General features: G+C 45.5%; 7 protein-coding genes across 8 annotated transcripts; 3 read left to right on the forward strand and 4 right to left on the reverse strand.

Annotated features, from left to right (window-relative positions):
• Positions 1 to 340: 340 nt before the first annotated feature.
• On the forward strand, positions 341 to 2833 carry TSTA_026360 (para-aminobenzoate synthase PabaA; the record flags this gene model as incomplete). The annotated part of the gene is made up of 2 exons (XM_002479714.1): positions 341 to 724; positions 773 to 2833. The coding sequence occupies 2 exons, from the start codon at positions 341 to 343 to the stop codon at positions 2789 to 2791; spliced, it is 2403 nt and encodes an 800-aa protein (XP_002479759.1). The 3' UTR covers positions 2792 to 2833.
• A 56-nt stretch (positions 2834 to 2889) lies between these two features.
• TSTA_026370 (aspartate transaminase, putative) lies at positions 2890 to 4577 on the reverse strand. Its single transcript, XM_002479715.1, has 2 exons — positions 3171 to 4577; positions 2890 to 3116 (listed from the first exon to the last, which is right to left on the reverse strand). Exons 1-2 carry the CDS (start codon positions 4399 to 4401, stop codon positions 3052 to 3054), a joined length of 1296 nt encoding a protein of 431 aa, XP_002479760.1. The 5' UTR covers positions 4402 to 4577; the 3' UTR covers positions 2890 to 3051.
• Positions 4578 to 6603: 2026 nt separating this feature from the next.
• TSTA_026380 (uncharacterized protein) lies at positions 6604 to 7807 on the reverse strand (the record flags this gene model as incomplete). The annotated part of the gene is made up of 2 exons (XM_002479716.1): positions 6604 to 7449; positions 7502 to 7807. 2 exons carry the CDS (start codon positions 7805 to 7807, stop codon positions 6604 to 6606), a joined length of 1152 nt encoding a protein of 383 aa, XP_002479761.1.
• An 848-nt stretch (positions 7808 to 8655) lies between these two features.
• Positions 8656 to 10247, reverse strand: TSTA_026390 (MFS multidrug transporter, putative; the record flags this gene model as incomplete). Its single annotated transcript, XM_002479717.1, has 2 exons — positions 8656 to 10040; positions 10094 to 10247. The coding sequence occupies 2 exons, from the start codon at positions 10245 to 10247 to the stop codon at positions 8656 to 8658; spliced, it is 1539 nt and encodes a 512-aa protein (XP_002479762.1).
• Positions 10248 to 10572: 325 nt separating this feature from the next.
• TSTA_026400 (cysteine hydrolase family protein) lies at positions 10573 to 11247 on the forward strand (the record flags this gene model as incomplete). The annotated part of the gene is made up of 2 exons (XM_002479718.1): positions 10573 to 10983; positions 11035 to 11247. The coding sequence occupies 2 exons, from the start codon at positions 10573 to 10575 to the stop codon at positions 11245 to 11247; spliced, it is 624 nt and encodes a 207-aa protein (XP_002479763.1).
• Positions 11248 to 11257: 10 nt separating this feature from the next.
• Positions 11258 to 11950, reverse strand: TSTA_026410 (uncharacterized protein). The gene is made up of 3 exons (XM_002479719.1): positions 11653 to 11950; positions 11429 to 11631; positions 11258 to 11379 (listed from the first exon to the last, which is right to left on the reverse strand). The coding sequence occupies exons 1-2, from the start codon at positions 11856 to 11858 to the stop codon at positions 11454 to 11456; spliced, it is 384 nt and encodes a 127-aa protein (XP_002479764.1). The 5' UTR covers positions 11859 to 11950; the 3' UTR covers positions 11258 to 11379; positions 11429 to 11453.
• Positions 11951 to 12528: 578 nt separating this feature from the next.
• TSTA_026420 (fumarate hydratase, putative) lies at positions 12529 to 14656 on the forward strand. Of its 2 annotated transcripts, XM_002479720.1 has the most exons (6): positions 12529 to 12875; positions 12964 to 13008; positions 13067 to 13104; positions 13164 to 13279; positions 13335 to 14352; positions 14402 to 14656. In XM_002479720.1, the coding sequence occupies exons 1-6, from the start codon at positions 12684 to 12686 to the stop codon at positions 14586 to 14588; spliced, it is 1596 nt and encodes a 531-aa protein (XP_002479765.1). In that variant the 5' UTR covers positions 12529 to 12683; the 3' UTR covers positions 14589 to 14656. The 2 variants fall into 2 exon arrangements, with proteins under 2 accessions (XP_002479765.1, XP_002479766.1); XM_002479721.1 differs by lacking the exons at positions 12529 to 12875; positions 12964 to 13008; positions 13067 to 13104; positions 13164 to 13279 and having other exon boundaries at positions 13292 to 14352.
• Positions 14657 to 14688: the final 32 nt, after the last annotated feature.

The following is a 14688-nucleotide window of genomic DNA, read 5'->3' on the forward strand; positions in this document are numbered from 1 at the left end:
CCAATCACCTGCTCAGCCGGATGTCTTTCGGTCTCCGTGGATATTAACCTTAAAATTATGGCAACTATTTTTTTTCTCCTATCGCCTTTTACAGCCGTCACTCCATTCACCAAAAGCATACATCTTGAGGTCTTCACTACTCAAGTCCCAATTCGACTTATCCATAATGTCGATACTTGAATAGTACGCGTCAAAAATCCTCTGCTTTAATTCCTCGCCATACAAGGAGTTTTCCGTCAATCATTTGCCACTGTCCATGTTCTCGCCATCTACAAAAGTCTCTTTGTATGAAATAATCGAGCGCTGTTCTTGACACTTCCAATCTGAGAGATCCTTCAAAATGTGTCCTGTCGATGTAGGGTCGTCATCAATACCAGCGTCTACCAAGAAGAATGTTCTATATTTGGATGCTTATGACTCCTTCTCCAACAATGTCATCTCTATGATTGAAGAGAACCTGGGTGTCCAGGTAACAGTACTGACTGTCGACTCACAATGGCCAAATGGGGATATGCGAAGTTTTCTACGAGGCTTTGATGCTGTTGTGCTAGGCCCAGGTCCGGGCCATCCGGAATGTGTAGCAGATGTGGGGATCATGAATGATTTATGGACTTTGGAAGGAGAGGATTTGATTCCTGTGCTAGGGATCTGTCTTGGATTTCAGAGTCTGTGCTTGAATCAGGGCTTGGCTATCAAGAGACTCCCGTGCCCTTTGCACGGTCAGGTACATCGAATATCTGTTATGGATAAGGATATATTTGCTGGTATACAGGACTTTGAGGTGACATTATATCATTCTCTTTACGCATCGACGGGTTCTGAGACACATGTCTCTCCAGAGGACAACCTCGACGATGGATTCTCCGAATCGGGGAATCTCTCTTTTCTCTCGTGGTTGACAGTTAACGAACAAGGATCTGTTTACAGAAGGCTCCCGATGGGTGTCCGTCACATATCCAAACCGTTTTGGGGCTTTCAGTTTCATCCAGAATCCTGCAAGTCAGATGCAGATGCTTGTAAAAGACTACTACGAAATTGGTGGACGGCAAGTAAGCAGTTCAACCAAACATCTAAACGCGTCATTCGACCGATATCGAAGGATGCATTGGCATCCACTCTCCAAACGCCAGATGTTCAGGGTGATCTCAGTCATCTCCTCGAGCAATTGACCGCAGAATCTTCCAAAATGTGTTTCCATCGCTCTCTACCCCTGCACGGGCTCTACCCCGAGAACATCTTCGAATTATTTAACGCACCTGGCTCCCCGTCGATATTGTTTCAATCAAATGGAAGATTTAGTATCATGTCGCTCCCGTCTCCCAAAAGTTGGCGGCTTGAATACTTCGTCCCAAGCAAGAAGCTTCTAATTGAACAGCTGGACGCAATCACGAAGACAGATGCTCACGGCGACATCTCTGTCGAGATACTCTGGCAGATTTTGAGACATGTCATGAATACTAAGAAGGTTACATCTGGAAAAGACAGCATTCCTTTTTGGGGCGGATTTCTGGGTTATTTCTCATATGAAATGGGACTTGCTGGATTGTCACATCCCAAAACGTCGCCAATTGTGGCTTCTAACATAGAGGGACAGAACGTTGGTAATGAAGATGAAACAGCTGCCCCCGATGCTAGTTTTTTATGGGTTGAGCGAAGCATAGTCGTTGATAGTGTCTTGCGAACAATATCCATCCAATCAACACGAGAAGCCGACAATCAACCAGGCGGTTGGTTAGAGGCCATATACCAACAGATACAGCAATTTCATTTACGGACTAGTCAAGAGGTCATTGAAATCGGGGACAAGTCGGCTGCACTAGAACAACATAGCCTGCTGACTTCTGCAGAAAGAGAGCTTGTCGACACGCTTCTTCAAGAAAGCACAGTCAAAATTCCCGATGAGATGGCATACAAGTCGCAAATTGTTGAATGCCAAGAAGAACTCAAGGCTGGCGAGTCTTATGAACTTTGTCTCACTGGACAGACAACCATTACATTACCAGCAATTTCTGATGCGAGGTTGCGCAAGCTTCGTCCATGGCTGATATACAAGAAACTGAAAACCTACAATCCAGCAGCATTCAGCGCTTATGGAAGCTTGGGCAAAGTCAAGATCGCAAGTAGCAGTCCCGAGTGTTTCCTTATATGGGATCGAATCTCTACCCTGGAAATGAAACCAATGAAAGGAACAGTCCGAAAATCACCAGGCATGACATTGGAAAAGGCCAAGGAAATTCTAGCTACTACCAAGGAAATGGCGGAAAATCTCATGATTGCTGACTTGATTCGTCATGATTTATATAGTATCTGTGGTTCGGGAAATGTGCATGTTGAAAAACTTTTGGATGTTGAGGATTATGGACGTGTATATTCAATGGTTACCCATGTGAAAGGGATAGTTGATCGAACAACAGCAAGGGACTCCAAGCATGCCAGCATGGCTGCATACGGTCTGACTACTTTACAACGCACTCTACCCCCTGGATCAATGACAGGAGCACCGAAAGAACGGTCATGCATGCATCTCGACAGAATCGAGGGATGGAAGCGCGGTATATATTCCGGGGTGATGGGTTTTCTGGACTTGGGTGGCTCGGGCAGTTTCTCAGTTCTGATAAGGACTGCTTTTAGCAGTTCAGCTCATGAGGATGCAGCGAGCGCGACTAAGCCAGAGGTCTGGCATCTAGGTGCAGGTGGTGCGGTGACTATATTAAGTACACCGCAGGGTGAATGGGATGAGATGATAACCAAGTTACGGACTGTGGTTAGCATATTTGAACCTACAAAGTGACCTGTATTTTCCTTCCAAAAGTGATTTTAACATACACTAGAGGTGGCGATATTCAAACATTTGTATAGCGGGCGTTTACGAAGAGGATACAATCCAGTGGAGGTTTAATCTGGCATTTTGACATTGGTTGGATAGATTTCAAGCTAACTGTACATAAGCTGAATTCATAGAAGGTGCATGTTATCAAAAATCTAAATACATATGCAAATCTGGAACAAAACATGAGATATAAGAGTCGATTGATGTACATTGCTATGACTTCAGACATCCCTCCTCACCACGTTATCAATAGCTTGAGCTACGTAAGCCACATTTTTCTCGCTGACTAAAGTCAAGTTAGATTCGTTCTTATTTCATCTCCCTGGAAAGAAAAACTTACAGCCACTAACAGAAGCCCTACCGGACTTGAGCAGATAAATATGAAATTCATTTCTCAGAGTCAAAACCTGCTTCAGCGTGAGACCAGTATAGGAAAACATTCCATTCTGGTTAATGATATGCTCCCATGATCCGGGCGTGTTGAGTCGGACTAATTCATCATATAAAGCCTGACGCATTCGCTTTATTCTTGAGCTCATGGCCGTCAGATCTTTTTGCCATTGGGCTCTCAAGGCACTGTCGCCGAGCACCCTCTTGACAATCGTACTACCATAGCGCGGACCCATGGAGTATTCCCCACGGATAATATGGCATAGATTCTTGCGTACGAGTTCCGTCTCTGCGGGCTTTGAGCCGTTGGTGACCAAATGGAAAGCACCGGTTCGATGACCATAAAGACCGAAATTTTTGGAGAAGCTCTGCGCAACGCACATTTCTAGAGGCGGGCTGAGGTTGAAAAAGTATCGGACTGCCCAGGCATCTTCATCTGCTGATCCAGACGCGAAACCCTGATAAGCCGAGTCGAAGAAGGGGAATAGTCGTTTGCGTTGACACAGTTCGGCGATTTTCTTCCATTGTTCTTTGGATGGATCAACGCCTGTCGGGTTATGGGCGCATGCGTGTAGTAGAATGACATCTCCTTCCTCCGCTTCATTCTCAAGCGTGGTAATGGCACCTTCAAAATTGAAAGCGCACGTTGAAGCGTCAAAATACGGGTACCCTTTACGCTCTATACCTTGCAATTCCCAGATAGTGTGATGATTAGCCCATGTCGGGATCGATACCCAGACATGTTTCGGTTTGAGATGATGGGCCAAAAACGCTGCACCGAGATGGTTTGCTCCTGTGCCTGAGATGCTTTGTACGGACGCAATTCGCTTTTTTGCCTTTGCTTCTTTCTCAACGTCTGTATCGTTCTTGTTGAAGCCGAACATGAGGTCGCGAGCATGATCTAAGAACTCTCGGTCACCTTCGATGGGCAAGTATTCATGGCGAGCAGGATTGTTTTGAGAATGCAGTTCCTGCTCTACTTGCTCGACCGATGACAGTGGCCATGGTTGACCTTCTTCAGTGCGGTAGACGCCCAGGCTCAGATTTACTTTGTTTGGGTTAGGATCAGTTGCATACGCGTGATTGAGACTGAAGATTTCGTCAACGGGGGCATCGGGAAGGCTGGAGAATGAAGATGTCGACTTTGTGGCCGAGTTTGCCGATTGATCTTCAATGAGCATGGTGGATGTGTTTTGCTGCTTGTTCCGGGATATGGGATAATCAATCGCTGGAGTGTTTTATCCAAGAAATTGTAGTGGGAAGTATCTCACGATACAGAAAGAATGGAGAAATACCCGAGCGGGACAATGGAAGAATTTTTGCTATCTACGGGTCTACTCCATATGATTCTTGGAGTGAGTCACGATACAACCAACAATAGTTCTGGTGCTAAGCTGCATATTTGGCTTATTTCATGCGAAGAATTACACCGAGTAGCATGAAATACATTGTGAATGCCCTTACTTTGTAGAATCTTCTTCAATTTTCATACAAATTCTCATTTATTGAGGACGGGAGGATAGAAAAAAAAAAGAAAAATAGCCTGAGATAGCCGGCTCCACCCGGGGGTTATTGCCGCTTACGTTCGGTCGCTTTTCTGGATTTTCTTCCACTTTTTCGACGACAATCGAGAAGGTCTATTTTCTCAGTTTCTGTCATATTTCTGATACTTATCCTGATTCTCAGCGAGTAGAGTCAACTTATGAAGACCAGTTCCGGCTATTTTGTCACTGTCTGCATAAACTATCTACACACAACATTGCGAATTGGCAAATCATATTGAAAATGCCGGCAATTCCGATCTATCAGTACCTCCCACATGGCCATAGCACTCGGTCAGATGAGTCGATTTAAAGTGATATCACTCGTCAGGTGACGTTGGCTCGCTCAAGCAGGCTTACTGGCTACAATCGGCTTTCTTTTTCATTACCGCGTCTTTTCAGACATGCTGGCTAGACAAGGGCGCCAATGCCCGGGCCTCTAAATAATTGGAGACACATATCTGCTCTATGGATTGCCATTCTGATATTTGACGGCAATCCGGAACTTTTGCTTCAAGGTAAAGACTAGAGCTAATTACTTTTGAAAAGCGCTCAATCATGTGGCGCGGCCGAATCCACTGTTTAGAAGACTGCTCGATGCAATGAAGCTGAAGGCATGGAAAGGATCAGCTTCATTCATCGTGGTCGTGCAGATAGAGTCTACTCAGATGGTGTTAGATAGATTTCTAACAGAAGACGGGAGATTAAGCTTACCGTAAACAGCAACGATCAAATAAGAAGCACGTTGTGTACTTCCAACCTTGGAAGTAAATGTGGAGGCGTAAATGGACTTACCTTGGAACTTGGCTACAACGAACAGAAGACCTCTCAGGGCCCAAGTCAATATATCCAGAAGTGAGTTTGATTTAGGGGTGAAAGGCACCTCTAATATATTTATACGTTTTAGCATTAATAAGATACTTTTTACCTGTTCTTAGGTATATTACAATCACCCAAGCTGAGATCAGTAGAATTATGGAGTAGCCTTCCTTTCGCTGTAGCCAGGTATCTAGTATGCCCCGAATAGCTCATTTGGCGATTGAAACAACTAGCCCTAACCTTGACTAAGGGGGCACGTTCCTATACAGCGCTTTCGTCCGAATACTCATGAATGCTGCGGTCCACGGGTGTTTAATGATGTATTTACACTAGAAGGTCTTCCTAGGAGCCTGATGATAGGCATCTTCTGCGGGGATTTGATTGTAATTTCAGGCAGAGGCGGAGGCGACGACAATCCACACTGAAACGATCCGGACGCTCAATTAGCCCTAACCTCAGAGGTATTAGGTATATAACCCTAACCCTAAGAATACACGTAGTTTTTGAGTCGAAAGAGCTAATGAAGAGGAATATCTTAGAGATACTTTTCTATTTCCCGAGCTAACTACAGTCTATTTACTCATTCATGTCTACAGCTTTGATTGTTCCACAGTATTCAATTTCCGTAAAGGAGACCCCCCTCGACTACCATCTCCCACCATCAGGGGAAACATTACAACCATTCAACTTCTCTGCGCAATTTCCACTTCTTACGTATTTCAGCAGGGCTTTATTTCGAAATAATCCGCAATATATCGACCTAACACCGGCAGGAATTTGAACGCACTTGGAAACAGTTAGCATGCTCTTCGCGTTTCCATCTGACTTTACTCAATGCACCTGGGTAGCTATGCACAAGGTCTGATTGCTTGAGGACTCACATACATCATTCAGTTCTAAGTGGCTCTCTCATTTGCTTGTCGCTTGTCTTATTGCTTCGCCCCTTTCCTCCTTTGCCCAGTCCCTGCCATTCCGATATCAGGTTGCGCCTTCTCGAAAAGTATCAGGATCACTTGTCATGGATCATCCTCTGCTTTGTGTCATATAGTACTCCGTCCGACCTGATGTAGCGGATTTTGAAGGATGACAGGTAAACATTCGGAGTTGCTCGTCATGATAAATGGATATTAGAGTACTGGCATTGTTATTAAAGTCAGGTTCATCTTTGTTATACTCTTGAAGCGAGTGCATTCCCCTTGCTCCGAACGCACCGTCATAGCATGCCTGTCTGTTAGCTACTAACGATGATCTATCAGGTCCTTTCACTACTAGGAAAAAATTTGGTGCAATAGGAAGCTCATGCTGCGTGGATGGCACAATTTGACCGTTGAGCTCAATTTGTATTTGGGGGTCAAGTTGATCAGGACGTGCCCCATAATAGTGATTGGGATTTCCGGGAACCAGAGTGCCATCAGTAAGATGATTGAGGTTCTTAAAAGGAATACCACCCCCTATATATTCTTTATCTAGAACTTTGCCTTCAATAAAGGGGATGATCGCATGCTCTATAACTTGTCTCTCTTTGGAAGCAGCTGCATCTGCTCGGAGAAATTCCTCAAAATCCTCCTCTGCAAATCTGGGAGGCGAAAGCGAGGGCCGACGCTGAGCCAGTCTTGCAAGTATGCCATCCCAATTTCTAGACTTTGAAGGTATGTGACCGTTGGAAAATCGGTGACGGGTCGGAAAGATACCATGAGCAGTAAGATGTTGCTGAAAGTTCCAATCGTAAGGTCCGCTACTTTCAGTAGTTGTTGACTTGGTGCTTCGCAAGGCACACGAGTTTCGTGAAGCACTTAAACCCCGAGAAGCGCTGATTCTGCGTTTTTGGATGCGGTATGGTCGGTGAGAACTCAGTGTAGGTTCTGGACACTGTAATACTCAGTCAGAATTGGTGTTCAATAATCTAACTCAGGTAACTTACTCCCCGCAGTCCTGATAAATCTGGTCCGCCCTGACGCGCAAATCTTTGAACTGCCATTAACTCGTTGCGGGTGACAGGCCAGAGAAATTGAAGTTTTGTGGAAGCGTTCGCTGTAGCTTGTGTATTCCTTCGATCGAGCTCACGTAGTGCGTTACGAGTCAACCAAACTTCTGACAGATTGTCCCAAAATGACGGAGGGAGCTGGGAGGGATGCTCAACCTTTTGTTTCTTGTACACTTCCTTGGGCGTGGAGTCTTGCAATGGACGTGGTCGTCTGCGAGAACGGATTGGTTGCTCTGTATGCATATTGCAAAAATTAGCCTGATTCTTTCTGTTGATATTTTGCGAGCAGGTGTACTTATGCTGATGATGGCTCAATTCAAAGAGTGTCAGATTCGAGAATGAGCATGTCCCCGGATGATAAACAGTTCTCCGGATTTGGACTACAATAACCTTGGGAAGTCCCTAACTAGGCAATATTAGTAGGAAATTATTTATGTCTCTCTACAACTCTACCTGGATAGTTACTATAGACTGAATGAAAGCTGCTGAGGGATTAGATGAGATTATTTATCTATACTGATCCTGGAAAGCGTCAGTTATTAGATCACGATCGGAAGTTACTGCAGCTAGTGTCAAGTTTCCCTTGTCATTCGTTCTGGCAAGTTCTGTTGATACTTATTTTGACTCTTGTCACCTAACCCTAAGTGCCAATATCCATCTCCGAGAGACCCCAGCTATAAAGGAATCTTATTTTCTCCAAGCATCTGACTAGATACCGTGGGATTTAGATCAAATATAGTAGTATAATTATTTACTAAGATACTTAACAAGTTTAACCTCATGTTGTGTCTCCCGAGCAAAGCGAGGGCAGAGGCTTGTTTGTCATGGTTGGAGGGAACCAACATCTATGGGGAAGGAACATGTTAAAAGAGGCTATTAATGGACGCAAACTATGAGTAGGAATAAATCATTTTGATAATATTATCTACTCCATTAATTACTACTCTATTACGTATGGTTCTATCTCATCGTGGTGGATGCTAAAATACAGACCTGTAAAGGTATGATGAACTAAAAATCGTTCTAATTGAACCATCAACTGCATGCTGGAAATACGTGCACCACATAGACATTACCTATGCAGGACTTAGTCACTTTTCATTTTTCCCTTCGCCATCCTTTTGTTCAGATTTCTCCCTGTCCTTGCCCCTCCATCTAGCAGCAAAATTGTATTGAATCAAAGGTCCTATTAGTGCCACTGCTTGAACAGCAGCACAAATGGTGAATGCGACCCCGACCCCAACGCCATTAACCATTGGCATGACGAAGCTTGTTCCTCCAGCGGCAAACAGACATCTTGCAAGGTTCAAACTAGCACTGGCTGCTGCGCTTCTATCATGAAAAATATCCACTAGATAAGTCATGATGAGGGATTGTGTAGAAATGGCAGTCCACCCTGTTATAAAAGTTGAGACGATAGGGACTGCGATGTGGACCTTTTGAGGATACTGAATTGTCCAGCCGAAAAGAAGGATGGAAAGACATTGCAGCACGGAGAAAGCAGGAACAAGTCTGAGACGGGCTTTTTCCAGGGGAAAGTCCTCTTCATGTCTACTTCTGCGTCCAGTATCCAAGGAGGCCTCGTATTTCGCCTTGACACGACGGTAATCCTTGTCAAGGATCTTGCCTGTCACTAACGTTCCAACCATTGATCCTACCCCATTTGCAATGAAGGTCAACCCGATTTGAATTTCGGTCAGACCATATCGAGTTTTAAACAGAGATGACATGGCGGTGATGCTCATTTGCCAAACTGCATAATAGACAGCCAGAAAGACGATGATAGGGGCCGCGTGGTTGCTGAAAAGTATTCGAAGCGACCCTAGAATATTAACACTTTTCTTGGAGACACTTTGATCGTCAGGTGTCTCCCTTTGCCAATCGATTTTACTGGCTTTCTGATAGACTATTAATGGGAATCGCATTACTAAGTTCGACGGTAACCGACTACCATTCTTGACGGTTGATCGCAACGTCTCAGGCAACAGGGCGATCAAAATGCAAAGAAAAACGCCGGTGTAGATAGTCAAAAACCAAAAAATAGCCTTCCATCCCAGAGACCCAGCAATTGCGCCTCCTATTACTGGTCCCACAGCAACAGGGACAAGTAACCCTGCTTGAAAGATACCCATATACCCCCCTCGCTCAGCACGAGTGGTAATATCTCCAATGACGCCTGAACCTATAGCAATCGTACTGGCACTACCGGTACTTTGGAGACATCGCAAGACAATGAGGGTGGGATAGTTTCTGGTCTCGGCAAGACCAATACATGCTCCTAGGAACACAAGGAATGTGCATATGTAAGCTATTCGGCGGCCCTTGACGTCGGATATGGGACCCCAGAGACTGGGTGCAAGGCCTTGGAAGATCAGGTATGATGTGACAGTGAGATTGACCAATTCGACCGAGACATTGAGGTCAGTTGCGATTGTTGGTAGCGCGGGAAAATAGATGTTTGATGCGAAGCCGGAAACTGTTGTTGTCAGTAACGGTCTTTAAACTACAGCCGACGAAAATAGTGCTTACAGGTGGCAGCTGTCGAAACAATGATGATAATAAGCCACTTTTGCCTGTTGTCAAAGATACTGTAAGGCGGTTCCGAAATGGTGGTCTCTGGTGAGCTCATAGTTGCAGCAGTAGTCCCATTTTCAAGCTGTTCTGCATTTTGTTCAGAGGTCATGGCGATAAATAGCTTTGAAGTGATAAATGCTCTTTAATATTCCCATTGAGATTGGGGATTTTGAATCACCGCGAACTCGTGGATGTGTATTGAATATATAGTAATTAGTTTGCCACTATGTAGCGGAGAGCTGAGGTCTCAACTCCGGCGCTCAACGGAGTTGAGATTCCAGGGGTTCTCAGCTCCGTTACCACGGAGAATGAAGATAATTTCGGAGCAAGTCAATAGATGCTGATTACAAATTATAATATTTCAAAAATAGATCTGTGATTATCTTTAATCATTATTTTCGCGCTCAATCCATTGTATAGATATTAGATTCATCATGCCTACCACCAGCCGCTCCCTCAATTTCGGCAGTAACTATGCAATCCTCAACCTGGACTGGATGGCAATGCTCATCAACTCAATCAAAGACGTACCCGAGGGTCAAGCTATGATTGCGAATTGCACCAAGTGGAACGACGCCGTGCATCTCAAAATTCCTCGCCCTCTAACCATTTTCTCTACTCTTTCCTTTAGCCCTAATCAGGCTGAGGCTGCGCCAGACTCGCCGTTTGCCAGACTGATTGCCCCTTTTGGAGACTTTACACAGGGTACTTCTCCGGTACAGATTTATGATACTTTTACGGTCGATGAAAAAGATGTCGTTGTACAGAAGACTCGATGGGCTGCTACAACCGGGAGTGCATTGGAGCAAATACTGAAAGCGCAAAATATCAGGGCAGTTGTTATTGTATGTAACTTGGACGAGTCGACTATGTCAATGCACTAATGCTGCCAGCAGTCCGGTTTGAGTCTATCCGGTGTTGTAATGTCTACTATTTACCGCTTGTTCGATCTGGATTACGAGGTCTACGTGATTAGGGATAACGTGTTGGAATTGCCTGTTGACCAGACCGAATCAGTCGCTAAAGTGATGCTTGATATTCTTCTTCCTAAGATGGGATTTCATGTCATTACGCTTGCTGAGGCTTTGCACGCACTGGATCATTCTTGAGATTTAGACATTCTATCCATGGAATATGACCTCCGCTCTCTTTCCTAGATGTCAGTTGTCCGGTTACAGGCCCGGATTCAGTGATAAGCAACCTGATAAGCCGCTATTTATAAAGGAGTAGAATATCAATGCCTATAATATGTTAGACTGGCCTGAAAATCCAAACGGCTCACGGTCATACTCTCTGGCAAAGTAGCGGACATTTGCTAAGACTCAGCCTTCGGTTGTTGACCATCATCACGGCTGTCCCCATCAAAATCACCATCGAGGACGCATGCACCGTTCTTGATTTCTTCGCTCGCTTCTGCTTTAAGCTTATCCGCGTCGATCCCAGCTTTCCGTAGATCCTCCATCGTTTCGTTGGCCTCTTCGTACTTGCCGTCCCTCTCAAAATGAAAAACGAACGACATGATCGAATCGTCCAAAACGGAACATAGCCGGTCAGAAGCAATGGCGACGACCTTGCCCTCTGGATACTTGAGATAGTACCCGCCATTTCCGGGCACAGCGAGCGCGCCTAAATTGGCGTGCTGGATTTTGGCGATTATGACGTCTGGGGGAATAGGCGATTTGCATCGCGTGGTAGTAGACGTGTTGGACATACTCGCCATAATCCACAAGGAGTTCCAGTAGGGATGAAATCACAGGTTCGTTGAGTGATGTTGAAGAACTACGCTTCTGCTCAGGCGGAATGACGATAGTGCCAACACTCAATGCTGGTTGTACAAGCCGCAAGGCCAATAAACGGCAGGAGGCTAATTGCACCATATAGAGAACGCGCGAGTGGTTTATTGATATCTATTTCTAAGATAAAGCCAGGAGGATATGCAATTAATTTGTAAGTTGATATCAAGATAAGAACAACCCTAACCCTATGGTGATCGTTCTAGCCGGATACGGTATAGTATCTTCATCTCCCGCCGAGTCGACGTCATAAGTCTCGGGCTATGAGCAAGCCCTACATTTACCCTTAGCTTAAGAAAATTTCTAGAATTATGTTAGCTAATACCTTTTTCATATAATTCGTTGTATTCCCATTCATCAGAAGATAGTTTCTATTTTTTGTTCAACTCGAGTGATTCTTTTGTCGATGTTCAAGGAGCTTCGGAAGATGACACCAGGAGAAGTATAGCTTAGTCATCATTTCCCGTAAATTACCGTAATTCCAGCCCGACAGCACTGTAGACTAGCGTAATTACATCACGGTAATACCGGGGCCACGGAAGAACTCGGCAGAGGCAGAGAATCTTGGGGAAGGAGAGAACATGGCCGAAAAAAAAGAAACAACAATTCTTCCTTCTGATATACACGACTCTTTTCGTTGTTTCGCGCTTTCTCTGTTCTCAATTCCTTTGTTCTCGCCAATTGACATCCTTTCTCCTTTAATTATCGAGCCAATTGGCAATTAAATCATATAGAAGGGCACAGAACAAACCATGGCATCTCGGCTATCGGTCCGAAGCTTGACACATGTTGGGCGAGCTGTGTCCAGTCTTCCCCGCGTCACCTGTCTCTCTACCCCCACTCGAGCATCACAATTCTTCTCTGTGAGCAGTGCGCGAGTCTTACAGTACGCTCGTCTTCAGTCCATCTCGAACCCGAGGAATTTCGCTTCGTCCGCAAGAATGGTGAGCCCGATGATGTCTGGAGTTTGCGACAAATTTCTATATCGGAAGCGCATTCTTTGAACTATGCTGACTTGAACTACGACCGTAGGCTGCCAACACTCGAATTGAAACTGACGCTTTTGGCGAGATTGAGGTTTGTCGCTGTGGACAAGGCTTCTTCGTGCAAACCGCTAAACAGTGATGTTATATAGGTCGCCGATGACAAGTACTGGGGTGCTCAGACCCAGCGGTAGGTCATGCTCGAACCCGATTCTATAGATAGGATAATCGCTAAAGTCGGTCATACAGTTCGTTGGGCAACTTCAAGATCAACCAGCCTCAGGACCGTATGCCGCCCCCAGTCGTCAAGGCTTTCGGTATTCTCAAGGGTGCCGCTGCTACTGTCAACATGAAATACGGACTTGGTACGACTCGGACACTTTGGATGTGTGATTCAAACTATTGTACTAATGGAAGTAGACCCAAAGATTGGAGAGGCTATTCAGCAAGCTGCTGCTGAGGTTGCCGCTGGCAAGCTCATTGACCACTTCCCTCTCGTTGTCTGGCAAACCGGTTCCGGTACCCAATCCAACATGAACGCCAACGAGGTCATCTCGAACCGCGCTATCGAAATTCTTGGAGGACAAAAGGGTAGCAAGAAGCCCGTTCATCCTAATGACCATGTCAACATGTCCGCTTCTTCCAACGATTCCTTCCCCACTGTTATGCACATTGCCGCCGTCCTCGAAATCGAAGGCACTTTGCTTCCCTCATTGAAGAGCCTGCGCAATGCCCTCCAGGCCAAGGTTGAAGCTTTTAACCATATTATCAAGATTGGCCGTACTCATTTGCAGGATGCTACACCACTCACTCTCGGCCAGGAATTTTCTGGTTACGTTGCCCAGCTCGACAGCAATATCAAGCGTATCGAGAACACTCTCCCTGACCTCCGTCTCCTCGCCCAGGGTGGTACCGCTGTTGGTACTGGCCTGAACACATTCAAGGGCTTTGACGAGGAAGTGGCTGCCGAAATCTCCAAGCTTGCAGGAACCGAGTTCAAGACTGCTCCCAACAAGTTTGAGGTTTTGGCTGCCCACGACGCCATCACCGAGGCCTCAGGATCCTTGAATACTCTTGCCACGTCTTTATTCAAGATTGCTCAGGATATCCGATACCTCGGATCTGGTCCTCGTTGCGGTCTCGGAGAGCTCCGTCTCCCTGAGAACGAACCCGGTTCGTCCATCATGCCTGGAAAGGTTAATCCTACCCAGTGTGAATCTTTGACCATGGTTTGCGCTCAAGTCATGGGCAACCACGTTGCTACCACCATTTCCGGCATGAACGGTCAATTCGAACTCAATGTGTTCAAGCCTGTCATGATTCGTAACCTCCTCCACAGCGTCCGCATCTTGGCTGATGGCATGGCAAGCTTCGAGAAGAACCTTGTTCACGGATTGGAAGCTGATGAAAAGCGCATTGACTCTCTTCTCCACGAAAGGTATGTTACTTCCTTGTCTTGTTGGATCTGAAAACTAATATCTATATAGTTTGATGCTTGTCACCTGCTTGAACCCCGTCATTGGATACGACATGGCCTCCAAGGTTGCTAAGAATGCACACAAGAAGGGCATCACCTTGAAGGCTAGTGCAATGGAGCTCAAGGCTCTCAGCGAGGAGGACTTTGACAAGTATGTCCGTCCCGAGCTGATGATTAGCCCCAAGGAGAAGAAATAGGTGCAGCAGTATATATAAGTATCTACTAGAGGTAGCTGAGCATTACAATGTATTTTTACGTCACAATATCGGACATACGTACAATCAGCCTTATTCTTTG

This window comes from Talaromyces stipitatus, genomic scaffold (assembly GCF_000003125.1).
Source record: "Talaromyces stipitatus ATCC 10500 scf_1105507295541 genomic scaffold, whole genome shotgun sequence".
In the NCBI taxonomy this organism is placed as follows: domain Eukaryota; kingdom Fungi; phylum Ascomycota; class Eurotiomycetes; order Eurotiales; family Trichocomaceae; genus Talaromyces; species Talaromyces stipitatus.

Excerpts from the sequence above, each read along its gene's own strand:
- TSTA_026370 (XM_002479715.1), bottom strand. The coding sequence starts at position 4,401 with ATGCTCATTGAAGATCAATCGGCAAACTCGGCCACAAAGTCGACATCT. Across the intron at positions 3,117-3,170 it reads TAGGGCTTCTGTTAGTGGCT|TCAGCGAGAAAAATGTGGCT; the intron begins GTAAGTTTTTCT and ends ACTTGACTTTAG.
- TSTA_026410 (XM_002479719.1), bottom strand. The coding sequence starts at position 11,858 with ATGGCGAGTATGTCCAACACGTCTACTACCACGCGATGCAAATCGCCT.
- TSTA_026420 (XM_002479720.1), top strand. The coding sequence starts at position 12,684 with ATGGCATCTCGGCTATCGGTCCGAAGCTTGACACATGTTGGGCGAGCT. Across the intron at positions 12,876-12,963 it reads TCGCTTCGTCCGCAAGAATG|GCTGCCAACACTCGAATTGA; the intron begins GTGAGCCCGATG and ends CTACGACCGTAG. Across the intron at positions 13,280-13,334 it reads CAACATGAAATACGGACTTG|ACCCAAAGATTGGAGAGGCT; the intron begins GTACGACTCGGA and ends TAATGGAAGTAG.